Genomic DNA, 24069 nt, shown 5'->3' on the forward strand with positions numbered 1-24069 from the left:
GCGTACCTAAGGGTGTTGTTGTGAAGGTGTTGTAGCCTTTATGTTACCTTTTTTATTACCCCATCATACTGTAACATGGCCTATTGCTACATTTTACCATGCTATCACTAATATGTTCTGCCCAATTGCTATGTTTCTGCTCCCTTTAGGATTGTCATGAGTTCAGATTTTCACTACACGATAATTGCGGTCAAAAGAAATCATGATTACGATATTATCGTGATATCTACTCGCACTCCGACGACAGCGGGTTGACAGTGCAAGCAGGGCCGGCTCTAGCCCTTTGGCTGCCCTAGGCGAGATTGAGTTGGCCAATAAAAAAACCAAACCAAAACAAAACATATATTATATATTAATATATATACATATATATTAGTATATTCCTGGAGGGGAACTTTGCAGAAGTGTGAACAAACACCACTATCACCAAAATGGTTACACCAGATACTGGTCTTATGACATTTACATCTAATGTAGGTTAACAGTGAAGTTATGTTTGCTATGCAAGTAATACGTAGCAAGCTAGCAAAGTAGCAGTAGCTAGCTAGCTATAGCTTAGTGACAGCAATGAAACGTCCAATATTAGGTGATGCACAATACTACATTTATTTCGTTTGACACTTTAATGGCTGAGAAGAGAAGACTTACCTCTCCACTTGGCTTTCTTTTCATCTTCTTCCTTTCTCCGTTTGAGACCCTGTGCGCCGGAGGGTTAGACCCCCGTAATGACCGACGATAATCATCAATCAATCTAATAATCAGATTGACAAGTAAACGTGTGGCTGAGGGGGATGATCATGTCTAATAAACATAATTCTATGATTAATGGGTGAGGGCGACAAAAAGTAAAGGCAACACTAGAGGGCGGCCGCGCCCCCAGCACATTTGTCGCCCTAGGCAACCGCCTAGCTCACCTGTAGCAATCGCCGCCCTGAGTGCAAGAACGGAAACAGAAATGTAGGTGCTTGATTTTAGACACAATATCATTATTTCATTTTTAAATATCACGATTCTCGTCAATATCTATATATCGTGACACCCCTAGCTCCATTATCAGCCAATTATAAACATTGAAATTGATCAAAAATATAGGCTAGTCCCTCAGCTTCGATGCGCTCGCTGCGTAGAGGACGACACCCTAAAACTGAACGCTTTGATACCATTTTGTGAATTTAAATCCATGATTTTAACCCATTAAGCTTCTGTTTGAACCAGTTTTAACAGATTTTTTCTTGTATCTTCTATGGTCTTTATATTGGGCTTTATTTTGGTATTTGTATTCATATAGGCTAAGTTTTTTAATTGCTGCCTATCTCCTAATATTTTGTATCTTATGTCATTTTAACAATTACTCGACATCATTGTAAAGAGGGTCTGCCCTCATTGATCTTCAAGGTTGAATAAAGGTAGTATATTTATAATGACCTTACTATAAGGATGTTGAAATGTAAAGATGAGGAAACGTCTCAAACACCATGACAACATGGGCCAAACATTAGTAAGAGTTCTGACGAAAAAGGAAGAAGTAGTGAGTCACCCTCCCACACATGTGAAATACGTGCTGCCTTGCACATGATGGGCCAAATTTATAGCTGTGTGACATAAAATTCACTAAAGTTTTTGTGTACTCTTGTGTATGCTTGGAGAGAGACCTGCTGCTGTCACTCTTCAGAGATGGATGGTACAGAATGTCCTCTGATACTATCTATATTTAGGCTGTGTAGCTTACTAACCAAAATGCAGTTTGATGTTTCACAGCTAGGAAACAGTGAGAACTCACAAGGATAGATAGATAGATAGATAGATAGATAGATAGATAGAATTAAAAAAATCATCCTGCACCAAAAATCTGATTATATTACTATACATTTACATAGGAGAACTGAACAGTGTTTGCTTCTGCCCTGATGTTATATGGTCAGTGTGATGAATCATTAAACAGACACAGTTCAAAGGCGCGTATACAGTGAGCGTTGCACCTGATTGATAACCATCAGCACGTGGCCTCAGCTGTAAAACAAACACAAATGGAAGAGTCTTGGCGACTCTGTGACAAGTTTATAGTTGGACCGTACCAACGTCCCCCGTTAATCCCAGAGACACACACCCAGTCTTCTCATTGGCTGCGCATTTTGCAGTCAGGTGGAGCCGTGCGTCATGGCGCGTCTTGCTGATCAGAAGTCCCCGCGGACATAAACTCAGCGCGCTGTTGCTGCCACAGGTATCTCACTGCTCGGATCCGACTGATCTACTGAAGGGATGGCCAACTCTAACGGATACACCGCAGAAATTATGCACGTCTACAGGGGAACATTTATCCACTCGACCCAGCAAACAGCGGTGGAGATCCTGGAAGACGCGCTCCTGGGAGTGGATGTGAAGGGAAAGGTTTGTCAGATTTCTGAAATATATACAGCTTTTTCAGCTTTTGTTCGGATTTAGAAAACATATGTGTCTGGAATATATGCGTTTAGCTCTCACGAGCCCTTTTAAATTGATATATATATTTATAGTAGGTAGAAAGTGTGCTGCTCCTAAATTTTGCGCAAACGGGTCAAATTTGGAATACTTTGATTAAAAAGACGTCTTCCAAACGAATAATGCGTAAATCTGTTACGTAGCCTAATGCCTTAATTGTGTCCTACAGTGAGCCGTTGCTGAGCAACTTTCACAATTAAGCCCACTCTCAGCTCTCACACACAGTCCTTAATGGCAGTCTCAAGTAGCCACTTCAAAAACAAGTGGGATTAAAATTCACACAACATCCTTAAACCGTCCAGAGAAAAATAGATCACCTGTGTTAGAAGTCATAAGGTGGAGAGGTGCAACTGTGCCTCTCCAAGTACACGTTTTCAGCCATCCCAGCAGCCTACTCCCACAATGCAAACACTTTTTATGATGTTGTTTTTTTTGCTTTCCAGTAACGTCTCTAATTTCCTCTCCGCAGATTGCTTTCATTGGAAAAGATTCGGAGCTTGACGGACTGTCTGAGAAGTTTGGATTCAGTCCGTCTGAAATCACTCAACTGACCCAACAGTAAGTCGAATATACAAGCACATACTGAATGAATTACACTTTGCCTTAGTTTTACAGGGTTAGATATCAGGCGCTTGCACAGATAGACCCCGAGGAGGTTTTCAGGTTCATTTTGCCCTCAAAATCGACCACTTACTGTATGAGGCCTATTATTACTATTTTTCAGTTATTATCATGAAGGAGAGATATACTATTATAAACAGAAGAAAAGACACTTTCTCAGCAATACTTTTGTTTTTCGTTTGTCACTAAATAGCTTTGGGGCTATTCATGGTTTGGTATTTTTGTGGTAAACCGAACTTGCAGGCGATCTGTTAGATTAGTCTGATATGATAATGATACTAATGAGTAAGATTTTTATTTTTTTTAAATATATATCAGCTGTCATAATATTAAATGTTGCTAAAACAACTTAACATCAGTGAATATAAAACTGGCTAAAACATTAATTAATGGTCATGATATTTATGTTATTACAATTAAGTTAAAAAGGCCATAAAAATATGCTGTGAGCTGCATACCTTAATTTTTTTTTTTATGGCCCCTGAGGGATGGTATGAAAATTGAAATGGCCCTTTATAGGAAAAAGGTTCCCCACCCCACCCCTCCGTGTTATGTTCTTGACGTTATCCAGAGACACACCTCTCCAAAATCTCTGCTTCTCGAATGTTATGCTATACTCTGTACTGGGGTAGATTAAGGGCTAAGTGTTTTCTCTCCTCCATAGCTGCCCTCAGGATGTATGTCAATCTTCAGGACCGGTATTCTATCTTGTTTGAGGAAGTGGTGCACACTTTCAAAGTGATGCACAGTTACGCACACGTCCAGAGTGGATACTTAAATTCAATCACATGCCACCAGCAGAAAGACTTTTTTTCCTTTTGTACACGTCCAACTGGTCGGCTATTACTTAAAGTTTATACAGTGGAAAACATAATCAAATGACTTCAGTAAGTCAGAGAGTAACAGTGTGTTTGGTGACACTTGTTGGCAGATATGAACAAAAACTCTTCTTTGCATCACAAATTATATCATATTCATTGAACTCGAATCTTAAACATGAGCATGCATCTTTGCATCATTTCTTGCATGGGCCATGAAAACAAAACGTGTATGTTTGAACCCTTTTTCTGCTGCACTTCAGTGAGTTTTTCATGCCGGGAATGGTGGACACCCACATCCATGCATCCCAGTACAGCTACGCCGGCACAGCCTTGGACATGCCCTTAATGCAGTGGCTTTGTACCTACACCTTCCCGGTGGAGTCACGCTTCAAGGACTTGGAGTTTGCCCAACGGGTCTACAATAAAGTGGTGGTGAGTATACTGGCACCATGAAATAAATGGCCATCAAAATACTGTGCACCAGTCACAAGCCTGCCCTGAGATTTAAAGATGTAAGTGTGATGTGTTTGATGTGTTGCTTGAGGTCCCTTCTATTGTCACACAGCCTATGATTTGAAAAAGGTGTGAGCATTTCAGTGGCTGAACAACATATAGAAAGAGAAGAAAATGTTGGAATGTTGTCTTAACCATGTAATATGAACCCTGCACTTTACAGAAAAGGACCCTGAGAAACGGAACAACCACTGCATGTTACCATGCTACTATACACACAGATGCCACTCTCCTGTTGGGTCAGATTGCAAGTAAGATGTGCTACACTCAAACACACACACACACACACACACACACACACACACACACACACACACACACACACACACACACACACACACACACACATTTTGACCTAAATCTTGTTTATTTTTAAGCATTGGCCCTCTTTTAGTGTTTTCTATCTGTGATATGGACAGTGGAATGGGAAGTTAGTGCTTAAGTTTGTCCTGTTGTGAGTCAACACATAACACTACAAATGATCCTGTCCACAGTTGGAAAGGATCACCACGGAGCAGTAGGTGACCTGTTGGTGGTTTTGAGGTTGTCAATTCACACATACGTTGTATCTTTGCTTGTGAAATCTGGGAATTTGTGGTGGGTTCTGCCCCTATGATTAGTGCAGAGGCTATTGCGAAAAAATTTGAAAAACTCTTGTAATGTAAATCTATGAAAACAGACAGGTTTTAGTCAAAACAATGTGGTGCATAAAGAAAGAGTCAGCACTGTCTTGACTGACATATTTAGGCTGTAGAATCACTGTTAAGAGCAGAGCGGTGGCTCAAAGTGTGATAATGGATCCAGAGGCCATGTTTGATTGTGAATAATACAATGTGAATAAGCCCAATGATTGGAAAGGTGTAACTTTCAGAAGAGCTAAACTGACCTTTATGCCTTGTTTTATCATCTCGGTTTCAATGTTATATAATATAACACACACAGACACAGATACGAAGGCACACAAATGTGTAATGATTCAACCTCACTCATTTGAGAACTGGCTCTGGCAGCTTTACACAGCCATTCAGGGTCATTGAGCTCTCACCTTTGTCCTGTTCTGAGCAGCTGTTCCAATGCTGTTGTTAGTCATTGAAAGTGTCTGTGTGCATGTTTGAGCATTTACAGCACAATGTTACCTTCATTTCTTCTTCTGTCATGTAGCTAAAGAATAAAAAAAATACTAGTTTCAATAATTTAATGTGCTGTATTTTCTCAGGCAAGAGGCTTGTACAGTCCAAAGTTCAAGGTCCCGTGGACGTCTGATATAAATGCACATTTTCTGCCTGATTTGACTGGAAATGTTTGGTCACAGTCGCACAGAGCTCTCTCACAGTCCTTTTCTGACTGATCATGTACACTATCTGTAATACTACACTTGTTGAAGCAGAACTCTAGTATGCTACAACGGTGGTAGATGCATCCTTTACTTAAACTGGCAAAAGAGAAGTTTTCTACTTAATGGGTAAAGAATAATGAAACTCTTGTTGGCAACTCAATGCTCCAAACTTCCTGCTCTTCTCTTCAGAAAACTGCTCTACAGCATGAATTACCAGTCTAGCAAAGATGTCCACTAGGTCCCAGCCTCAGTGTGTGCCGATCGATTCGTTCATAAAACAATTTAATTAAGATAAAATGTGTTTAAGATTAGGCCCCAATAAAGCATGATAAGAACCCGATTAATAATGGCAGTTTCACCATTACTGAGTCATTTGTTGTGGAGGACTGATCTGTCAATATTTGTGGTGGGATTATGTTTACAAATCCACTTCACAAACTTTTTGTCTGATTAGACCTCTTAGAAGTTAGTACTGTGCGGTGGATTCATATTTTTATTATCTCCATTTGTCTCTTGTTAGTTTTGTTGCACTTCCACCAATTTTACATTTCCAGGACTTGGGGTGTACTACTGGATATGTGAGAAAAATAGTAATGTAGGCACCAGGTTTTGAAAAGCAGTCCACTGGTGTAAGCGTTGCAGTTTGCATTGCATTGTAGTTAAAAAAGAAACAATGCAGATCAATACAGCACAACCAGAGATTTTCGTTCCATGCATTCTTCTTCCTGGTCCCTACATTACCCACAATGCAATTGAGTGATATCACTGGTGGCAATTTATCAGATTACATGCAGTTTCATCTGGAGCCACAAAAGATTTTATACTACTTTTTTTCACATATGCAGTAGTACTCTCCTCTCAAAATTAGTGGAGTTTCCCTTTAAGGCAGGACAAGTTAAAGTGAGCTGCTACATCAGTGTCATAAAGAAAAACACATACTCTGTGTAGCTTTGGTGAGACATTAATGTCTCACCAAAGCTACACAGAGTATGTGATATAATATAGTGACTATGAAGTGAATTTTAATGTGATGTCATGGTATGTGCGTTTGTGCGTGCAGTCAAACAAGAGGACTGGGATTAGGGTTTGTGAGTGACAGAGGGATTAGAGTCTGACATGTGAAGGGCCTGAAATGCTGTGACATGTTGACACACACACAAGTGACATTTTGAAGATTGTTGGTTAGGTGCGAGTTGCACAAATACTGCTAACTCAATTCCAAACAATATTTTCTCTCCTTAATTTCCTGTAAAGAGAAGTCTTTATGAAATACTCAGTTTGTCTTTTTGAAGGGCAATCAGTGAAATGAGCCTACTTAACAGATTGGTTAATGGTGAGAACAACAAATCAGACGGATAGAGGCAGGCTTTAATGAGCTGATGTCCAAAAGCAAAAAAAGGCGACAAAAACTGGCAACAAAAAGGCAGGCAAAGGATAAAATACAAACCAGAAAACCACTAGGAACAAATCAGGAACACAGGGAACAACCGGGGACCAGGGAACAAGCACAGGAGATGTGTGGACAAAAACAGATGAAAGGGTGAGGGAACAACACAGGCTTAAATACAGACTAAACACTGGAGAGACACTGGGAACAGGGATGTGCTACCAAGACTATAGAATACAGGTATAAAGAACGCTGGGAACACAGGTGAGCAGAAAGTAGAAAGTGACACCAAGACACAAGAGGTTGTAACCACAACCAAAAACCAAAACCATGGCAGTTCATTTATATTCTTGTTACTCAGCCATCTCTTTTCTCGCAGATGACCTTGGGCAGCGTGCCTTGGTGGGGAAGGTGTGTATGGACAGAAACAACCCTGCGAAACATTACAAAGAGACCTGTCAGGAGTCTCAAGAGGAAACTTGTCGGTGGGTACCAGCTGTTTAACGCAGTGTCTAGCAGATGTGTTGAAAGGCATTTATGCATGTGTTGGTTCTGGCTATTAGTGTGCAGTTGGTGAAATGACATAAGGTCAGCTGTGTTTTGGGCAGCTTATGTGTGTTTTTCTACTGACATGTCTTAACTTTGTAAATTTCCCTCTTCTATTTGATACTTGCCATACGTATTACCCTTTTGTCCATAAAACTATCAACATATCCATTTTATACGGACATAAATCCCCTGTAGATGTCAGTTGTATAGCTGTTTAAGCTGTTGTAGAAGTTTTGGACCTTTTGAAACTTGTGAATGTGGCTGCCTCGTATGAATCACAACTATTGTTTTGTTCCCTCAAGGTTCATTGCAGAGCTCTTGGACAAAAAGGTAATACCCCTTAATACAGTGAACACAACACTTCAAGGATGTGACAAATAGTCAAAGGCGGGGGGAAAAAATTGAGATTTTAAGATCCTCACTGACTCCACTTTTTTCTTGGGCAGTACCCTCTTGTGAAACCAGTGGTGACCCCCCGCTTCGCTCCAACCTGCACAGGAGCTTTGCTGGGACAGCTGGGAGCCATCGCTAAGAATAACAACCTGCACATTCAGGTGAGCTCGCTGTGGCAACCGAACCAGGCTACGTCCACAGGGGACTGTTGCCATAGAGACCGTTTAGCGTTGGCCCTGTGGGGTTTTTTGAAGAATGAAATAATTACACAAACATGCACAATACAAGGGTGAAAAATCTGACAGGGAGGAATGCAACAAGTCTGGCAGAACAGCATGTATCATGAGTTATCAGTTTACCACACATCACCTCAGGCTCTATTTATAACAGGGGTCTCAAACTCAAATGAGCTGAGTATTGTTATCTTGTAGGAGGGCCAGTACTACAAGAAAGTGCAAAATTCCTGAAAATTTTGTGTTATTTCTATCATTAGTTAGTGCAAAACTTTTGTCCATAAAAATAATTTATTAAGTAAACCTTGCACTGAGCTAACAACTGGAATCCCTGAATAGATTGGTACTTTATTTCTCGGCAGCACCTCTGCTCACACAACTGAGCCACATTTGCCCTGATGGAGGTCACAGATGTAACCCTAAGTAGAGCTTCAGTAAGCCTGGACCTGTATTTGCATTTATTGAAGTATACAGTGAAACGTCTGGCTTTGACCCCTAACTGTTCATAAATGTCACTCGATTACTCGTTAGTCCGCTCTGCCACTGTGTTTGCTGCTAGAGAGACATTGTTGAACAAGTTCTTCTTCTCTGGACATAGAATATCAGCGACTTGCAACATGCAGTCCCTCAGAAAGAGCCCTTCGGTGAATGGCTTTTCCCGCTTTGACGATTAATTCCACTCAGCACATAACTTGCTTCAACTGCAGCATCAGCTTCAAAGGTAACACCCCAGATTCTCAGTTTAATGTCTCACGTGTGCGTTAACTTTCAGAGTCACATCAGTGAAAACGTTGAGGAAATTAAACTTGTGAAGGAGCTGTTTCCTGAATCCAAGTCTTACACAGACGTCTATCACAAATACAACCTGCTCACTGACAAGGTGAGGCCACAGTCACACACACAGGCAGACATTTTGTAGAAACAAAGAAATGCTGATAGAAATACTGATATTATCTATGATGATGATTCACAGACAGTGATGGCCCATGGCTGCCACCTCACTGATGAAGAGTTGAATCTGTTCAGAGAGACGGGAACCTCTTTGTCTCACTGTCCCAACTCCAACATCTCGTAAGTATCTGGTTCTGTTTCTTAAGACCATTTGAAGATAAAGAGACAATAAGACTTCATGACAGGAGGCGGTGCTGCTCATTATGCTTTTGTCCACAGGGGCTGCCAGAATCAACAAAAAATGTAAAACAATTCCTGTAGCAGCTTTAAAGATGTAATATTCTGCATTAAAATGTCTAAACACGACTGGGCCTTTGTTATATTTACTCAGAGTAACAGTAGGTTTCATTTGGTTGCCCGTCATTAATTCCAGGTTAGGGAAATCAGCAAACCAGGCTTAATTTAAGGTGAATAAAAGTTGAATAAAAGTCTTGAATCTATCACTTGACAGAAAAATTCAATATATTAATTGTTTCCAATTGTTTAATTGTGTCCCTTTCTCCCTCTGCCCAGGTTGTGCAGTGGAGTGCTGAATGTCCGCAACGTCTTGAATCACAAAGTGAAACTTGGGCTGGGAACAGGTGAGAGCTGCCACACCGCATACTGTATGAGAACGTTTGTTACACTATAAGAAAGTAGTTTTAGTCTTTTGGAGCCAGCACTCACACTTGCTGATAGTATCTCTTCTGCTCTTCGCATGTTCTAAGTGGAAAATACCGACTTCTGCCTCTCTTCTACCTCCACCATTTAAATGCAACAGGCTGATGAATCTTTTTACATCAGTCTATCCTGTTGTTCAGTGACGTGCACATGATTATAGAGGGGCAGGGGCTCAAAGTCAGAAAAGGGTAGTATGTAAGTGCGCAAAGAGCGCGTGAATTTTTTATCACAATATGTAGATTAATGTAAAAATTAATAAACAAAGTACTTATAGAAAGCTAACTACTTAGCTGTGTATCCTGTGTAGCTGTGAGTGATATGCAATTGTGAAAAAAACTTTTGTGTCAAATTATTGTCAACGTCAGTTTGTTCACATCATAATACTGAGGTTTGGAAGACGTGCTGCAGGCATAATTAACATGAATCCAGTTTAATTACAGATGGTAATATTTCAAACAGATAACCTACAGCTTATATACCCTCTGAAATTGCTATATTATTAATCATTTATTGCATTATTATTATTATTATTATTTTATTAGCCTACAGTAGTTAGTAGGAAAAGCAATGTTTACAACAGCAAAGTCGCAATAAACTCAATATCTGGAAGAAGTTTAAGATTTGTGGCAAGATAAACAGCCTACACAGACAGCTGTCATATTAGATTATTCTTCTCTCTCTCTCTCTCTCTCTCTCTCTCGCCCCTCTGTGAGAGAGGGAGCGGAGCCACAGTGGACAGAAGCGGCTTTAGGCTCAACACACACACACAACACCGTATTACAAGGAAATGCGTACGGTAGATAACCGTGGCGTTTTTATACCGCCATTTTTTTACATCCCTATGCACAACAGGAATTTATTTATTCATAAAAAAAACACACAAAAAGGGCACTTTTTAATACGAGGCAAAAAGGGCAGGGGCTCAAGCAAACCCTTGGGCCCTATGTGTGCACGCGCCTGCTGTTGTTAAACCAATACTAGCGTGCTGCTACCTGACTTCCGAATCCTGAGGATGTAAATTGATGTGTGTAACTGTTATGACTGTTTGATGTGCGTTGTACGACTATGAATAGTGCCATTTGTGTGACTTGTAAACTGACAGTAACGTATCATATCGTATCATAGTAAAGTTATTGTTGATGATTTGCATTTTAAAATGCAGCCTTTACGCATCCACAGTACATGTTTGTGAGTACCTGTGTTTTCCTGCTTGTATTAATTTGAACAACTTGGTCTGTGTTTGTTGTCCTGTGCCAGACGTGGCGGGTGGCTACTCGGCCTCTATGCTGGATGCTGTGAGGAGAGCTCTGGACTCGTCCAAAATCTTGACCATTCAGGATCCAGAACACAAAACACTCACCTTTGAGGAGGCGTTCAGAATCGCCACATTGGGAGGCAGCCAAGGTAAGACACACAACTGTCACTCTGAACTGTCATTGTATAGAGGTTAGAAATAAAATATCAAGTTGTCCGTCTCTCTGTTAGTCATATTCTCCATCAACACTCATTTTATTTGCTAAGGTCGCACTTCAGCAGAAATGCCTGATTCAGTCCATGAAGTTGCTGTGGGAAGATATTTTTTGTGATGACTGATTGCAATTTCACAGGAGGGTAGAGAATACAATAGCTTCTTTTATGATGTGTTTCGTCTGTAGCCTTGTCCCTGGATGACCAGACAGGGAACTTTGAGGTGGGCAAAGACTTCGATGCCCTGAGGGTGAATGTAACTGCTCCCGGGGGACCCATCGACCTGATCCACAGTGATGGACCAAAGGTTGCTCTTAATCTATTCAAGCACATTTACTCACAAATTAATAAAAGCAGAACATTTCATTCCAGTCTGTCAGTCTGAAGCTAATTTATCAACACTTTAATTTCAGATTCTTTTGGAGAAGTTCCTGAATTTGGGTAAGTGTGAACTTCAATGTATTTCTCCAAACTTTTCTGACTTTAACATGCTGCTGATTTACTTCATGGTCATCTCTGTTACTTCCTCTTTGACAGGTGATGATCGGAACATAGTCGAGGTGTTTGTGGCTGGGAGGAAGGTGGTGCCATTCACAGAGCCAAAGCCAGAGTAAATGCTTCAGGGAAAGCCATCTTGAGGAGGATTCACACAACTAAAATACGTATCTGTGAAATAGCTGAAGAATGATCAGCTGGAAAAAGTTGCTGCACAGCTCTTCTTTGTTCCCCAAACTAATGAGATGGAAATGAACTATAGCCATAAAGATTTTACCGTGAAATCCAGAATAGGACAGAATAGATTACGTGTCATGCAAGACTGTGGTCAGCTGAGCTCGATCAGTCTGTTCCTTAACTCTTTAAGGCTGATTACTGAGCTTGAAAACAGGAAATAAAGAACTTGCTGTGAACATTGCAGTTTTGCATACTAAAACACAATCATGCACCAGCTGGTCAACAAGCTAGTTTTTATGTTTTTTGTGTTCTTGAAGACCTTTTTATTTGATTTACATAAACTGCTTAACTAACAAATATATATAATGTAAGTACTTTGCATTTCATATTGCATAGTTTCCATTGCATATCACACATTACCTCAAGAAATTCTAACTGGACAAATGTCCATTAAGTTAAGTGGCATATTAATATAGCACTGGTGATGTGAAGCTGCTCGGTGCTCAGTGTAGCTGCAGTGCCTGAACTGAGTGCAGCTTGACAATCTCATTTTCATGCTGTTGTAGCGAGATAATGCTTTATGATCAAAAGACTGGTATCAACTTGAGTTCAGAGATATTGTAGTTTTGTATTTTTCATTTCTTTTGTTGTTTTTTCAATTCAATTCATTTTTATTGTTTAAAAATGTTAAGAGTAAGTATAATTTTTATTAGTTTTAGTTTTTTTATTAGAATTCAGTCGGTGTTTGTCTAACATTATCAACAGAGTTTGAATAAATTATGGTGTCAATTTATGCCAAACATCTGAAGTTAACATGCTAACCAGCTAGCCCCAGTCCGGCCTGTCTCCTAATACCACTTTGTACTGCAAGAGGCGATAGTCCAATAGGCTTTGTAGTCTCAACTGGGAGATGGAAAAGTTCACTACTTAGTCTTTTAAGTAAACAAAATAAATTCACAAAATGCCAAGAAGAACTTTTTTTACACTTATTTTCCTCACTAAACAGAATTAATCATTGTTAACTCATCAAAAACACACCAAAACTGTCTTGTTTTGTCTCCCCACAATCACCTTTGGTTTAGTCAAAATAAATCCTCAATTCAATAAGTAAAATGTGAAAATATTCCAGGTCTAAACACGCTGTTTTGGCCTGATGCTGTCGTCGGACTCTCTCACTCCTCTGCCGCCTCATAGCGCTCCTGTCCCCACAGCTCAGTGAGCTGCTGCTTGATAATAGCTGCACGTCGCTACAGCTTAAGTTGGCAACAGCAACGAGCCACTGAGCAGCTGTCCATTTCGTATGAATTACGTCTTTAAGAAGTTCAGAATACATATTATGATACAATACAATCCAGTTGTCTCAGGGTCATGAAGACGTCCCAGTCTCAATCGACATATGCACCAATGACAAATTTGACCAAACTGACAAAGACTGAAACGAAAAACAGTTTTTGGATATTTATTTTTCTGTCAGTTAACTTAAAGGTTTTTTTTTCACACCCAGTTTTGGTTTGAAGTTTAGTTTTAGTTAAGTATAATAACCTTGCTTGAATTCTATGCTGTTCACTCCACTCAGGTGCTTTAAATGAGAAAGGTATATAATTATATTACAGTATTTTATAGTTTCCTCTTGACTTGGTTTCAGTTTGACATATTCGGTTTTATACAGCCTATAACAGATTACAGCACTCAGTGTGATGAAACCAGGGACTCGTGATACAAACTTTAAGAGTCTTATTCCAGTTGTAAACCTTTTCTCTCTATTACTGAGTGGAAAGTGGAATTATCCTTTGTATCTGCTGCCTTATTATCAAAATCCATGGTTACTACTGAGATGATTGATTTCAATATTAACCCAAAAGAAAATATACGTATAGCATTATAACTGTCTCATGAATGTTTGGAAATCAAGGGAAATTAAATGGACTGATTTATTTGTTTGTGTTGATAAGTATTTAAGACAAGTTTACTTTTTTACTGACATAAAGACAATTTTTATCACCACGACATCAAATTGTGTATGTAAAAGGCACTCTTTGTACTCTGTGATTTGTTCTATTATGGGAGCTTGAAATAAAGATTACCTCCAAGTCTGCTTTGGTTTTTAACCCTCTTTATCGCTCATGTGCAGGCATTTAACAAGCAGCTACTGATGAAGGTATGGATTACAAAATGCCCATTAAACCTTCCAGCCCATTCACAGACCACTTAACAGCTTTTTTTTGTAGATCGTCTTCACCATCTTGGCCACACAGCTGAGAATGTGAGATGGCTACTGTCCTCTGCTCCACTTCTGATAAACTGTTACAGCATGAGAAGTCACCCAAATTACAAAACACACACATTGTCTCTTAACTCTAATGGTATCTGCCATGTAGACAGTGAAGTTGGTACCACACAACTCTCACCATGGTGAGAATTGTTGTGTGGTATTTATTTGAACAATCCCTTTCAGACTTTGGAAACGTCTTACACTTCCGTCAACCTTATTGGTGAAGCAGTAACAAAGATAAAGTCACGCAGGAGAGAGAATGATTGTAGTTTCATAATAGTTCACTGGTTAAACTTTAATGCCTATGACAAATATCCTCCAAACAGCAGCCAGTAAAAAAATATTAATTAGGAAATGTGAAGGTTGAAGGGCTAGTGTGTAGGATTTAGGATGATCTATTGGCAGAAATATGTTTACATCGGCGTGCCGTGCAGTCACCTGAAACTAAGAATCGGTATGTTTTCATTACCTAACATTGAGCCCAGAGCAGCCCAGTCTCCAGGATAAAATGTTAGCAGTAAATGTTTCTACAAACCACAGACACTACAATACATGTCATAGGCTATGTATGTATATTAACATTTGTACAAAACGTGTCATATCCCATTCACATACATGTTTATCACCTCACTCTTAATATCGAGAGGTGCAGGGAGGGGATGATGGTGGAGTTACAGGCTACAAAAGCGGGATCAATTTTGCGGGACGTCCATTTCCTGCAATGTTTGTGGCAACAAAATAGGGATTTCAAGCCAAACCATGATTGTTTCCTAATCCTAACCAAGTGGTTTTTGTAACTAAACCTAACCAGAGCATAAGCACAGCATTATGACAAGAGAAAAATAAAAATCGAACCTAAAGAAACAGAAAAAAGTTGTAACATATAGAAACATAAAGTTTGAACTGATCTGCAGTTTGCAGAAACCTACTGTGCTAACATTTATTCTGGCCTATAGCGGGCCTTTCGCGTTTTTAGTGGCCACCACTTTTTCTCTTATGACCTTTAAAGGGCAGGTTGAGGCCAGCGGTATTCAGTTTGTTGCAATCGGAAACTTCACCTCTAGATTCCACTAAATCCTACGCACTGAACCTTTAAGGAGTCCCAAACAAAACTGAAGAAGAGCAACTCTATTTTATGGGGACTTTAATGTCTCTTGTTTTTTGGAAAAATACAATTTTATGCAGAGGTCTGTGTTTTTTCCCCTCTGTGTAAGTGTAAATGTTTCATAAACTGTAGTATGTATGTGAAGTTTTGGGGCACTGTGTAGTTTTGGAGAAGAAATTCAAATTCAGAATTGTAAAACAAGCTGTTCACAGAGGAAAATATGGTCCCCAGATCACTATGTGAGGCCAGAAAGGTGGCAGGGTCCGCCACATATAAACAAAGTAAAACAGTATGAAATTGGTTTGTCCTTTAACTTGTCATTGTCATTTCCTCCCAAAAATGACAGAGTGCACCTTTAAAGTTTTAATGCATTATAGATATTTTTGTAGTTTTGAATGTTATCTGTTATCTATACTTTATATCCTGCAAAAAAGACTAAAAAATGTGGTTTCAAAGTGCTTGTTAGTTATAATTGATTACTTGGGTTATTTTTGCCCTGGGTGTTATCTTTAAGGAAGACATTACCCTTGAGGCTGCATATCACCACCTCGACAATCAGATTGTCAATGTGCATGTATTGTGTGTGTGTGCTTGGCTGAAGTTCATTGATTTACACAGCCCGAGAGGAAGTCGTGCCTGAGAGACAAAACTTAGGGCTAAGGGACTAGTTTGTCACGTGACGTATCCAACCAGGAAGTGAAGAAGTGTTGGGAGAGCAAAGGGTGGCACTTTACTTCTCCTCACCTCCTGTCTTCTACTTCTTGGACAGAACAACGTCTTGTAGTTGATCTGTCAGGTAGGTGTCAGTGCATCAGAGATACTTGTGACTGGATGTTACACGGTCATGTACAGGCTGTGTTTACCTTACTTTCGGTTTGTCGCAGGACAAAGTTATAGTCATAAAAAACGTATAACTGGTAATTCACAATCTATTGGCCCACAATTCCTTTTTAAATGTGTGCTTTATTTTATCTTGCTGTACAAAGTTTACTGTATTTATCTATTTGTATATCTCATGAAAGCCCTTCTTGAGAGAGGTGTTACAAATTAACATCTGCTATAAACAGTATATACTTGTAAGTAGGCTATATACTGTTTCAGTCTGTCTTTGTATATTGCATCTGTACCTGTTAAATAAACCATGAATAGAGAAAAATAAATAAATGAATAAACAATAAAAACAGTAAAACTAGGAGTTTGCCACTTGTTTTTATGTGAACATTGGTCTCTATGAGAGCACTGGTTGTACCAATTCAACTGTTTTTTTTTTTTTAACTTTATTATTAATCTTTCATCAAGTTCAAGAAATATTAGAAGAAACATAATTTTTGGTATCAGTAATAAGGTTTTTTTTCCTTCTCCATCCTGTCGACCATCTCATCACACAGGCCCAGCATCCACCTCGACACTGAGACCAGCCACTGCGGTCCAGCAATGCCTCTGTTTCAGGCTGCGGGTGGTGGTCGAGCGAATGCTAAGCCCAGGGAGAGGAAGGTGAGGAAAGTGAAGTTCAGGGGAGCCTCTGGGAAGACGGATGAAGACGGCTCTGTGTATTCCTTGACACGGCTGTGTCTGCTGAGCCTCGCTGACAACATGAAGGACGTGTGGGTGAAGGACTACGCTGACAACTACATGGATCATTATTCCTTCAGATACATCATGGGGCCTTTCAACTTGCTGCGTGAGTCTGTGGGAGCTTATTTAACAGACATGATCACATGTTTTGTCTCTGTCTTGTAGGTAAAATGTCCTTGTACACTCGAGTAATATACTGATACCTTGTATCAGCATGAATTGAAATGAAAGAAAACTGAAATAAAAGTCTACATATAAGGAAACACATCCCATTTACTCACATGCAGAGTGAGTCATAAATAGAATATAGGGATGTAGACATTTCCGCTTCCTCATGTGTGCTTTACATGAAACTATCAGTAGATTTTGATTACTTCTAATCCTGCTACAATATCTCCCTGTCTGTGTCTCTTTCCGTCTTTTGCTCTCCTGTAGCGGGTGATCTGGTCGAGGAGCTGATGTCGCTGCTGTGCAGCAGAAAGCAGTTGACCCGAGCAGCCCTCCACCTCCTGCTGGTCCCCCAACTCCGGGTGCTGTCTATGGAAAAGTGTTGTAATCTGGTCAACGCGGCCCTCTGTCCCCACATTGCTGCACGTTGTCAGGTGAGAGGGAATCCTGTCTCCATGTCCTTTATCAGCTACTGACTGCAGCTGAGGGCTTTTGTACATTTTGTCTTTTACCAATAAAACCTGAAAGTGCAGTTAACAGTTGAGTCAGCTGCACAGATGGTGCATCAGTTATTCTAAGAGAGAAATTCTGTATGTCTGATTTTTTATTATTTTGCTATTATCTACTCGCCCTCATGCTGATGGAAAGTCGGGTGAAGTCCATAAAACATTGACATGAGCTCGATGGCGTGTTGAGGGTGTAAATAACGCAGTTTAAAATCGATTTAAGACTCTTGAATCCTGGGTCTGGCCTGTAACGCTTTTAAGTCTTTTTGTCTCAGGGTCTGTGGAGTCTGGATCTGACTGGAGCCCAGCAGCTGCCCTCAAAGGTCCTGTCTGAAACCCTCTCCTGTCTACCTGCCCTGCGCTCGCTCTCCCTGGCTGGTACACCTTGCGACAGATGTGTAATCAGGACGATCACCAGCAGCTGTCGTTTTCTGCGCCATCTGGACGTATCCCGCTGTCACTTCCTTTCCCCTGCTGCGCTACTTCCTCTTGGAGGTGGGGCTTCCTTTTTTTCCCCTGGCTGCACCTCTACATCCCAATCTTCTGTTTCCCCCTCTGCACCTCTGTCTCCTCTCCCCCTCAGCAGTCTGCTCGCTCTGGATATTGGGTTTGGGGAACAAGAGGGAGACCCTGTGGCGGCTGCCGCCTACCTTCTCCTCTCACTGCCCGGCCTGGAGAGAGTGGCCATGGACGGGCTCGCGCAGGCCTGCCGTCTCATCCACCACAGAGAGTTCAAGCAGACGGATGAGTTCACTGACAGAGAAGGGATTCCCAGGCTGGAGGAGGTGTGGGAGGGGTGGAGGCACAGGCAGGGCATGGATAGTTGTAGGGGAAAGGGAGAAGGAGCAGAAGCTGCAGATGAAGAAGATGAGGAGAGGATGTTATGGGAGGGATATGGTGGTGGAAATGAGGAAGATGAGGGACCTAGTTGCTCAGAAGAAAAGGGGAGAGTATCTCAATCAGGCAATGAACGCCCAATCCTGCGCTTAAAGGACGTTAGCAGCTTATCATGTGACTCTCTAGACAGTATAAGTCGTTTGTGTCCAAACATCCACTCCATATCTGTGAACGTTGACGATTATGAGGGGACAAGAGGAAGAAACCAGCGCTCTCTGTTAGCCGCAGGCCTCCAGAAGTGGTCAGGCCAGCTGCGGAGCCTCTCACTTCACTACTCAGGCCCTCTGGTAGATCTCCTTCCTGCCTTGCAAGTTGCAGGCTCGTCCTTGCTCTCTCTCACCCTGGAAGGGGTGAAAACCAGCCCTCACACCCCTCTGCTGGAGGTCATCAAAGCCTGTCCCAGACTCAGAGACCTGCTCATCTCCGCTGAGCCTCCCACCGTGTCACAGATAGAAGAAATCGAGGAGGATCAGCAGGATGATCGGGATCTTCCACGGCTGCCTGACCTCTGCTCTCTCACACTCAAGTAAGGCTACTGTTGAGGTACACTGGGAACTATTGAACACACATCAAAGATCGACCAACTGCAAGCATTTACTGTTACTGTTGTTCCTGCACATGCAGTCGTGTGTTTGTTGAATATTTTATTCATAGATTGATGAAGAGATATCCAGGATCCCCTCAGTAAAAACCTTTTGACTCTAATATGTCAACGAAATAAAACAAGAATTTTGAATTTAGCTTAATCCAGTGTTCAGATTTATTTTTGGGCCATGCATACAAATTTATGCACATTTACTTAGATGACGCCTGATTTTCGTATGTGTACATAAGATTTCAGAAAACGTATAATACAAAAACATACTTGTCTTCTCGTAAGTAATCAACAGGGGAGGTTTCATGTGTATATTTATGAGTTGAAAATGTTATTCTATTCACCTTTAGTGTCTCCCAATGGGAGAATTCAAAAACCAAACATGAACCCAGCTGAACAGCCCCCGCAGATACTGTTTGAATGGGAAGTAGAAAGTCCCCACAGGACTCAGTAATGTTTATTGTTAGTGCTCAAATAATGAGAGTCAATAATGTTCACCAGAATAAACAGGAGTGGTTGTAACTAAGGAACCGCTGCAAGCCAGTTTTGATCAATAATTTTCGTGGTTCATGTTGTCATGCTTTTATCACGGCTATCTTTGTTTCTTTCACCAACAATACTACTAATCTACTCGTATATTTTTATTTCTTTTTCAAGGAAAGCTTGTTGTAACAGTTTTTCTGAAAGAGTTAAAAAGGCGCATTAGTGTGTTATCTTTGCATTTAACAATCTTTACAATAAATAGATGCATTTCTCTCTTTAGCTTCTATGAATCAGAGCTGTATTCACAAAATCCAAAGTTCAGTCTGCTAACATTACAGTGGTGTCAAATATTCTTTAGCCACAAATCACTGCATCTGAGTCAAGCATAATTTGATAAAGCTTTTAAGGTTAAAACTGCCTAATCAAGTCATCTTCTTTATTCATCTTCCTTGTGTCTATGAAGATTCTCCTACGAGCACAGCCAAATGAAGCCTGTCATGTCCTGGATGTCCCTGAAGAGGGTGCTCAGGTGTCTCCTGGCTGGTTCTCCTCTACTGGAGAAGCTCTCACTGGTCTCCCTGCCGTGCTCTCTGGACTGGGTTTTACAGGATGTACAGATCTTCAGAGAGGACCAGCCTGTCTTTGTTTCTCTCACAGACTTGCCACTCGGACGGGTACAACACATTGAAGTTCCGCGAACAGATGTGAGGGCAGCAACTGTGAAAAGTATAATGCTACGGAGCAAGAGACTCAGGTTTGTAGATGTGAGTTGCTGCTGGCAGATCAGTCAGAGTGGATGGTTGGAATGCAAGGCATTCAGGAAAGTAGAAGTTGTCTGGTCTTAGTGAAGAAACCTTCCAGCACAGGAGCAACACTGATGAACGTGGATAAATAATGCTTTAACTGATTAAAAATACAAATGCACTGCACTCTTTTTACAGTATCAATTACATTAGCACTTTGGGGGAAGTTACTTTCAAAGTATATAACTTTACAACTTACCAATTACTGCACACTAGAAGAAGTTGAACTACAGCTGAGGGAGAAATTAAGTTTGGTTAACTTAAAGGATACCTATTACTTTAATTGTGTTTTATATGTTCTCATGCATGTAAAAAGCTCTTGCATGTTAAAATAGACCCCACCAACAGAAGCACCTCTCTCTTTACACTGACATATATACAGTATGTATTATGTATATTATGTCCATAGCACTTGTCTCATATCAAAACGTATGTGACCTACTCTTATGGTGCCTTGGATAGATTGCATACTGTATCTTTTGTATTGTATTTTAAATAAAGATTTTTACAATCATGTTTTTGTCTAAGTTAATGGAGTTTGATTTGATTACCATACTGTTTTCCCCGTGGCAATTTTTTATTCTCTATATAGACTAATATTTAATGTCGTCATGTTGTGTATTTTGGCCATTTTCAATGAAAGTGTTAGAATATATACAGTACAGACCAAACGTTTGGACACACCTTCTCATTCAAAGAGTTTTCTTTATTTTCATGACTATGAAAATTGTAGATTCACACTGAAGGCATCAAAACTATGAATTAACACGTGGAATTATATACTTAACAAAAAAGTGTGAAACAACTGAAAATATGTCTTATATTCTAGGTTCTTCAAAGTAGCCACCTTTTGCTTTGATTACTGCTTCGCACACTCTTGGCATTCTCTTGATGAGCTTCAAGAGGTAGTCACCTGAAATGGTCTTCCAACAGTCTTGAAGGAGTTCCCAGAGATGCTTAGCACTTGTTGGCCCTTTTGCCTTCACTCTGCGGTGCAGCTCACCCAAAACCATCTCGATTGGGTTCAGGTCCGTTGACTGTGGAGGCCAGGTCATCTGGCGCAGCACCTCATCACTCTCCTTCTTGGTCAAATAGCCCTTACACAGCCTGGAGGTGTGTTTGGGGTCATTGTCCTGTTGAAAAATAAATGATGGTCCAACTAAACGCAAACCGGATGGAATAGCATGCCGCTGCAAGATGCTGTGGTAGCCATGCTGGTTCAGTATGCCTTCAATTTTGAATAAATCCCCAACAGTGTCACCAGCAAAGCACCCCCACACCATCACACCTCCTCCTCCATGCTTCACGGTGGGAACCAGGCATGTAGAGTCCATCCGTTCACCTTTTCTGCGTCGCACAAAGACACGGTGGTTGGAACCAAAGATCTCAAATTTGGACTCATCAGACCAAAGCACAGATTTCCACTAGTCTAATGTCCAAGTCTCTTCTGCTTGTTGCCTGTCCTTAGCAGTGGTTTCCTAGCAGCTATTCTACCATGAAGGCCTGATTCACACAGTCTCCTCTTAACAGTTGTTCTAGAGATGTGTCTGCTGCTAGAACTCTGTGTGGCATTGACCTGGTCTCTAATCTGAGCTGCTGTAAACCTGCGATTTCTGAGGCTGGTGACTCGGATGAACTTATCCTCCGCAGCAGAGGTGACTCTTGGTCTTCCTTTCCTGGGGCGGTCCTCATGTGAGCCAGTTTCTTTGTAGCGCTTGATGGTTTTTGCGACTGCACTTGGGGACACTTTCAAAGTTTTCCCAATTTTTCGGACTGACTGACCTTCATTTCTTAAAGTAATGATGGCCACTCGTTTTTCTTTACTTAGCTGCTTCTTTCTTGCCATAATACAAATTCTAACAGTCTATTCAGTAGGACTATCAGCTGTGTATCCACCTGACTTCTGCACAACACAACTGATGGTCCCAACCCCATTTATAAAGGCAAGAAATCCCACTTATTAAACCTGACAGGGCACACCTGTGAAGTGAAAACCATTTCAGGTGACTACCTCTTGAAGCTCATCAAGAGAATGCAGAGTGTGTGTGTAACCCACCTGGCGTGTGTTCCACCAACCCTGCAGGTATGTCCAATTATCTAGGCTCTAAGGCCGCGTTCAGACTGCCAGCCAAAATCAGATTTTTAGCCCATCCAGATTGGAAACGGATGGCTCTTTTGAAGTCTGAACAGTCACAAATCACATGAAATCTGATTTTTGCAAACCAGATTGAAACCAGCTCCGGGAGGTAGTTTCAAATCTCATTTGGACAGATGCGTCTCAGTCTGAACAGCTCCAAACACTCAGATCAGTTTTGACTGTCCGTGACGCCACTTTGATGCCTCCGCTCCGACGTCGTTGCTACAGCAACCTGTCAGATCGGTCAATAAATGTGGCCCAGTCTGAACAGAGCCAAATCCGATTTGGACACTTGCTAAAAACAGTGTGAACAGTCAGCCCTAAAAATCTGATTTGAGAAGAAATCTGATTTGAATCAGATTCACCTGCAGTCTGAACGCGGCCTAAGAGGAGACTAGAGCAGTAGAGTAAATGAAACCCTTTTATTTCTTCCCACAAATACTCACACTAACAGCTGAACCGCTTAAATTCACTGTATTGTTTTCTGTTTCAATATTTAACAGTTATTTCCCTTCAATATGCTTAACGAAGGACCTTTAACTTGGTATACAGCTGGGCATAACCAAAATTAACACACACATCTGACCCAATTGCACAATTAAATGTTCAATGCCAAAACAAATATGGCAAAGGTTTGCCATGAATTTTAGCTGTAACCTTGTATACCCAATGCACAAATAAATGTTGGGACCCAACCAAAAAACAAAAACAACAAAATGAGATCTCAATAAACAAAAAAAATGTACACTCGTTGTGTCACAAGGTGAGTATGAATCAGTCTTTGGTTACTCAACTTGAGTTTGTGAATATTTCAGTTCGTTTTGAGTGATTTCAAGTTCCTCCCACCCTTTATGAGAAAGACTGTCCATCCTGGTCACAAATGACGAAGGCAGTGAGGTGAGGGGAGGACTGAAATGGTGGGGACGACGACTGAAGAGCAGTGAAGAAGGGGAATGATGAGGTGGAAACCAGAAGGCAGCGGGATGAAGGCAGCTTGAGCAACTCAATCCAGTCTGTATCCAGTCTGTAGAACAGCTCAACAAAAAACCAGCCTGCACAAAATGTGCAGGTAAAATTAATAATTGTCCTTATCAAAAGTCTTTTTTCCACACAGTATCACACAATCCCTCATACTTCACATAATAACATTACACTCACATATGCTTAATAAAATAACTCAAAGAATATATTCACACATCAACCACATAACATTAACTGTCTGCTAAGTTACCTTAATTAGCCGACCAATAGGCCTATTTAGCATTTTCAAATAACACACCGTTCATAATATCACCATGAACTTATCCCGACTGGTTTTTTAACACAATTAATCCACAGTCTCAAGTTATAACCTAATGCAAGTTATCAACCAGAAAGCTAATTCACCGTGTTTGCTAACAGCTAACTCACCGGGATATTCAATAGCCACGTCGTTCAGACGGGTCCA

The 24069-nt window shown here is 40.8% G+C and overlaps 2 protein-coding genes across 2 annotated transcripts; both read left to right on the top strand.

Moving 5' to 3' along the window:
* Positions 1–897: 897 nt before the first annotated feature.
* gda (guanine deaminase) lies at positions 898–14176 on the top strand. The gene is made up of 15 exons (XM_084359878.1): positions 898–957; positions 2222–2388; positions 2948–3036; positions 4181–4352; positions 4597–4684; positions 7536–7641; positions 8008–8035; positions 8152–8259; positions 9104–9211; positions 9305–9402; positions 9796–9863; positions 11200–11346; positions 11598–11716; positions 11823–11850; positions 11947–14176. Exons 2-15 carry the CDS (start codon positions 2260–2262, stop codon positions 12021–12023), a joined length of 1365 nt encoding a protein of 454 aa, XP_084216004.1. The 5' UTR covers positions 898–957; positions 2222–2259; the 3' UTR covers positions 12024–14176.
* Positions 14177–16164: 1988 nt separating this feature from the next.
* Positions 16165–21001, top strand: LOC311260730 (uncharacterized protein). The gene is made up of 5 exons (XM_084358900.1): positions 16165–16254; positions 16847–17139; positions 17469–17635; positions 17983–19130; positions 20146–21001. Exons 2-5 carry the CDS (start codon positions 16893–16895, stop codon positions 20525–20527), a joined length of 1944 nt encoding a protein of 647 aa, XP_084215026.1. The 5' UTR covers positions 16165–16254; positions 16847–16892; the 3' UTR covers positions 20528–21001.
* The last annotated feature ends 3068 nt before the right edge of the window (positions 21002–24069 follow it).

The sequence above is a fragment of the Pagrus pagrus genome (assembly GCF_965226575.1).
Source record: "Pagrus pagrus genome assembly, chromosome: 8".
Classification (NCBI taxonomy): domain Eukaryota; kingdom Metazoa; phylum Chordata; class Actinopteri; order Spariformes; family Sparidae; genus Pagrus; species Pagrus pagrus.

What these genes read in the sequence shown, in the direction of transcription:
- gda (XM_084359878.1), top strand. Translation starts at nt 2,260, where the DNA reads ATGGCCAACTCTAACGGATACACCGCAGAAATTATGCACGTCTACAGG. An exon ending in GGGTCTACAATAAAGTGGTG is followed by an intron (nt 4,353 to 4,596) that starts GTGAGTATACTG and finishes TGCACTTTACAG; the next exon opens with AAAAGGACCCTGAGAAACGG. An exon ending in GAAACTTGGGCTGGGAACAG is followed by an intron (nt 9,864 to 11,199) that starts GTGAGAGCTGCC and finishes GTCCTGTGCCAG; the next exon opens with ACGTGGCGGGTGGCTACTCG.
- LOC311260730 (XM_084358900.1), top strand. Translation starts at nt 16,893, where the DNA reads ATGCCTCTGTTTCAGGCTGCGGGTGGTGGTCGAGCGAATGCTAAGCCC. An exon ending in GGGGCCTTTCAACTTGCTGC is followed by an intron (nt 17,140 to 17,468) that starts GTGAGTCTGTGG and finishes GCTCTCCTGTAG; the next exon opens with CGGGTGATCTGGTCGAGGAG. An exon ending in CTCTGCTCTCTCACACTCAA is followed by an intron (nt 19,131 to 20,145) that starts GTAAGGCTACTG and finishes GTGTCTATGAAG; the next exon opens with ATTCTCCTACGAGCACAGCC.